Consider the following 5,216-nt stretch of genomic DNA (forward strand, 5'->3'; position numbering starts at 1 on the left):
ACACTTTAATGACGGTAGTTATTTCATTAACTGTTAACATAAACGTTATGTACAGTATATTTTTTTATAAATATTGATTAGAATCACTTCGTGTAGTTAATCGCAGATTTTTAAACATAGATTATGAATCGTCAAGGCTGATGTAATGATTTGTAAAATGATTGTATATATTTTAAAAGTCCCAGATTTGCAACATCTTCCAAAAACATAACGATTCATGTTATTTTAGGACAGATAACTTTAAAATAGTACAGTTCCGTTCAAAAAGAGGTCAAATGATTACTCTATCTAAAACATATAAGATACCATGTTTCATTATCCTATATTAAACAAGCTTATTTTTTAAATTATGTAAAGATTAATATATCATTCAATGATTATGTTAAACTATGTTCATTATATCTATGTCTATATCCAAATGTGTTGACTCATTTGATTAATAATAAATCTACAACATCAGTATCTTCTAATACATAAGAAGAATTGGGCATCAATAAAATATCCGAATCGTCTGCGGTTTTATGATAGTCGCTTCGCACCGTTATAACCCTGTCCCTGTTTTTTATCTTTTTTTTTTAACAGTAGGGTTTTGCATATTCCTTTTCTTCTATTGCCTAGTAGATTTCAATCAAGATTCATTCCTATTTGCAGTTAAAACTTATTATATATATTCCCCAAAATTTTAATTGAACTATTCACATTTAGGAATTAATATAGTTTCATATTCGGTTAATTTGTCAATTACTTTAAACTATTGTTTAAAACTCAATAAACCACAATACATGGTATAAAATTGTTTGTCATAAAATAATTAATATTAAGGCATTAATTAAATTTAAACACTGCCTATATTTTATTAAAAATGGACTGATTGAATTTATTAAATTAATACGGCTCGTACTAATTCTATATATCATTCAAAAATAAAATATTGAGTTTAATAAACTCAATATTTAATTTATTATATTTAATAATTCAAAAAACCCGACCTGAGGAAAGAAGTTAAACAAATTCGTAACATTAGGGGCAGTGCAGGTAGCTACATTTCGTAATTATTATATGAATACATCTATGCATTCTTAAAAATTAACTCATTTTATTTATTAAATGTAAAAATTAAAAAATAATTTCAAATAACCCGCACTGGGGAAGAAGTCAAAAGAACTACGAAACGTTGGCTTTATAAAACTCTAATAAAATACCTATATTTTATTTTTATATAAAGTTTGATATTTATCCTGAAGCCTAAATTAATTATAATCTTTCTAGAATAAAAAAAAAAATTTTATTTGTTGATATAAATCTCATTAAGTATAAACATAATATTAAAAATAAACATATATTATTATTTTATATGATTGATTTATAGTTTATAGTATATTCCCGATAAACATATATTTTATTTTTATATAAAGCTTGATATTTATCCTGAAGCCTAAATTAATTATAATCTTCCTAGAATAAAAAAAAAAATTTTATTTGTTGATATAAATCGCAATAAATATAAACATAATATTAAAAATAAACATATATTAATATTTTATATGATTGATTTATAGTTTATAGTATATTCCCGATAAACATATATATACATAAGCCTTACTAACGTGCGACCTTTTTGGTCTGCCAGCATAACCTAACCTACATAAGACTTAATTAGTAAAAAAAATAAAAAATGAAACATATTTTGTATATTTTTCTGAATTTATTAAAAATTCGACATAAATACATGCATGCATATTGATTTTTTTTTTGTTTGTATACTAAATACATTTTGGGTAAATAACTAATTTTTTATGTATTTTCACTTTTTTTACTAAAAACATAAAATTTTATAAATTTTATAAAGTTTACATGAATGTAAAAATTTTTAATGCATATCTTATAAATGATATTAAATGAGAATATTTCGAAACTGTATTCGACATTTTTATGTTGACAATGAAATGTGGCAAAAACGAATTTATCTTATTCATTTAAATTTTATATCGGTAGTTTCTAAAATTTGAAAAATTTGTTTTCTTATATATTGGAAAAGCTTTTAAAATTTTCTAAATTCTACATTTTGTTTTGTTAATAATAAATTTATTGTTTGTGTTTGTTGCTTAAATAATTTTGCCATTATCCTTGTTTACGCTTGCGAATATATTAATTCATATTTTAACTTGTAAGAGAATAAATTGTAAATATTAAATATATGTATTTCTTTCATTTTAAAAGTTGAATAATATTTTATAATTTTAAATCATTTATTGTTTTATCATCATCATATTGTTTTATTATTTATAAAAGCTTTTGTTAAAATTCCAGTAAAATACTTGCAAAGAATATATGAACAAATGAGCTTAAAAGTATGAAAAATAATTAATAAAGTCTTAAAGTAAAAACTAATTTATAAATTTTTAATATTTTTTTTTTGTATTTTTTGTTTAAATTCATAGAAATTTAAAAGTATTATATATTAAATAATAGAAAAAAAATATAATCGAAAATTTGAAAATATTTACTTAAAGCAAAATCTTTGGAAAGTTCTCGTTTTATAATTTTTGTTGATTTAAAAATGTTTTTTTTTTTAATAATGTGTTTTGAAAATCGTTTTATTTCTTTTTAGGTTAAATATTCTTTAAAATCTTTTAAATGTTTTATATTTTATACTTTTGTTTTTTATTTTTGCTTAATGTGGTGTAAATATACGACATATACGAGTAAGTTGCTAATTTCATTAATAATTTAAGTTTCAATTCTAAAATATTTGAAATGCATTTTTAAATCTTGTTAAGCTTTTATTTTATAAATTGTTATTTTGAAATATTTTTGAATAGAAGGGATAAACATTGTAATATATTTTCAGTAAATTGAATTATTATTTAATCGCTGAAGTTTTATAAGAAAAAGTTTTAAAATTTCATTTGCCAGCGACTTTGCCTAACTCACCCAGTCCCCAACCATGCACACACACATCACGATTAACTTCACTACACCTTCAACAGATTCATTTCATATGTTTTATATTATCAAGGAGTGCATTACTTGCCATCTCTTTCACACGTTTGCTCGTCTGGTTGGTGACTTTTACCCTTCTTTTGCCCCTTTTTCCTTCAAATACGATTTTGGTTCAACTGTGAACGTGGGGTAAATGGGCTTACCATAACGCCGCTAAAATAAATTATAATTTTATTAAATATTTTACAATTGTTAATTTATTTAATTATTATTATTTTATATATTTACCTGGGCCAAATGGACTCATTGAACAGTTCACTGAAGCGATAATCTGGTATAGAAATTTTAAATTTGCAATATGATAATTGCGATAAGTTTGCATCGTTCTTCACTAGTTTAGTGCACTTAACTAAGTTCTTATTAATTTTAAGCTCTTCTGCCAAGTGCTCAATGACATCGTCTTCACTGGTTGAAGTTGCAAACTTGCCTACTTGCACCCAACGCCCATAGTCGCAGACCACTTGCAGACGATCTGAATTACAATTGTTGCCAACCACAATTAGATTGTTAGTCTGTTTCTTTCCATCCACATTATTGGCATTTCCAAATTGAAAATATTGTTGGTACATTCGTCCCTGTATTTGATTAATACCATTACAGACTTTATTCAGCTTATCCTCCATAGTGCTTAACTTGGCGGCCAGCGCCTTTGGCGATTGATTTTTGCATTCATCACAGTTAAATGCAATCAATGGATTTTTTTGTATGGCATCATAAACGGCGTCATCAACGTTAACACATGTTCGGTGAAACTTTTTCAGGCAATCATCTGAGTTGCATATAATAATTGGATCCTTGGAGTTGATTGATTTTTTACACTTTGGACAATTTTCAGCCATCTTTAATCGGTTTGCAATCGTTTCCACTTTTTTTTTGTAGGTATAACAGCAGCAAAGAGAAATCCCACCAGTAAGGGTATGGAACGAACGAGGAGGTGCAAGTAAAAAAGAAAAATATTCTAAAGTTTATGAAAAGCCGCCGCCGTTTTTGCCAAACCGTGTATCTGGTCTGTGCGCTCCGAGTGCTTCTGTTCAACTGTAGAAAATCACTATCGAATATACTCTTAGCCGGTTTTTTCCTCAATGATGACAAATGCAACCTACCCTTATCTCATATGGCGACTTACATATATATAAATATGTATTTTTCAACCCTTATAGTTTTATTTTTCAACATATGTATACATGTATATTTGAATGCACACTAGTTTACATGCAGTTCTTGGACCCTTTATAACGTTTTTATATTTGCTTAGGTGATTTTTAGAAAATATAATACTAATTCTTCACTTAATAATGAATTTATTATAACTTCGCGAACAAGCAACGAAAATTACGCTAAGTAAAGTTTTTTTTGCTTATCTGAACTTTTTTATTTTGGATTTTATTGCTTCTTTTTCCCAACATTCACAATGATTTCCTTTTTGAGGCAACTATTCACGATATACAGATAAGCTTAATAAATTTTGATCAAGTTTAGTAAAATATTTAGCATAAATATAAATATAAATACATTATATATAATTTATAAAAAACTGACATAAAAACATAAAATTGCAACTAATTAAATAATTGCACGTTCTAAGATTAATAATTTTATACTGATATACGAAGGCGTATTTATCTAGTTACATGAGGGCTTTGGTTCAGCGCCACAGACGAGGTGCGGCGCAAACCATTGCACTGTAGACCTTTGAAAGCATTTAGTAGTCACTATATTAACTAATGAATATTTTATTCATTCATATGATATATTTATTTTTTAGAGAACAACATTTTTTTCTGCATTAACAAATTATAAATTTGACGCGAAGAAATATTTTCTTGACAATAGGAAGTTGTAATTTATTATAGTTAGTATCTTGAATTAAGATTTGTGACTTTTTGTTTAGAGGAATATCTTTAATAAAATATGGAAAATCTTTGAATAGAACTATGTAAATATATATCAAGTGTGTGTAAGATTAAAAATTTCCAATGAAATGATTTTTCAAGTTAAGAAAACATGATATGAGTAAATTACGTTGGTTTTCAAAATAGTTTTTGTAATTTATAAAATATGATATGAATAAACATATTTTGTTTGTAATGTTCGTTTTCTGTACTTAAAAGCATCAAAATTGTCTACAGTTCCGGATAAGCAAAGAATGTCAACCAGGTTAGCCACCCTCAATATGCAGACAGTGTTTAAAAAATGAAAAATTTATATAAATA

General features: G+C 25.5%; 1 protein-coding gene across 1 annotated transcript; it reads right to left on the bottom strand.

Annotated features, from left to right (window-relative positions):
- Window positions 1-2,640: 2,640 nt before the first annotated feature.
- On the bottom strand, window positions 2,641-4,388 carry LOC119668124. The gene is made up of 3 exons (XM_038077520.1): window positions 4,107-4,388; window positions 3,232-4,051; window positions 2,641-3,156 (listed from the first exon to the last, which is right to left on the bottom strand). Exons 2-3 carry the CDS (start codon window positions 3,840-3,842, stop codon window positions 3,099-3,101), a joined length of 669 nt encoding a protein of 222 aa, XP_037933448.1. The 5' UTR covers window positions 3,843-4,051; window positions 4,107-4,388; the 3' UTR covers window positions 2,641-3,098.
- Window positions 4,389-5,216: the final 828 nt, after the last annotated feature.

The sequence above is a fragment of the Teleopsis dalmanni genome, chromosome 1 (assembly GCF_002237135.1).
Source record: "Teleopsis dalmanni isolate 2A chromosome 1, ASM223713v2, whole genome shotgun sequence".
Classification (NCBI taxonomy): Eukaryota; Metazoa; Arthropoda; class Insecta; order Diptera; family Diopsidae; genus Teleopsis; species Teleopsis dalmanni.

What these genes read in the sequence shown, in the direction of transcription:
- LOC119668124 (XM_038077520.1), bottom strand. Translation starts at nt 3,842, where the DNA reads ATGGCTGAAAATTGTCCAAAGTGTAAAAAATCAATCAACTCCAAGGAT. An exon ending in AATGAGTCCATTTGGCCCAG is followed by an intron (nt 3,157 to 3,231) that starts GTAAATATATAA and finishes AATTTATTTTAG; the next exon opens with CGGCGTTATGGTAAGCCCAT.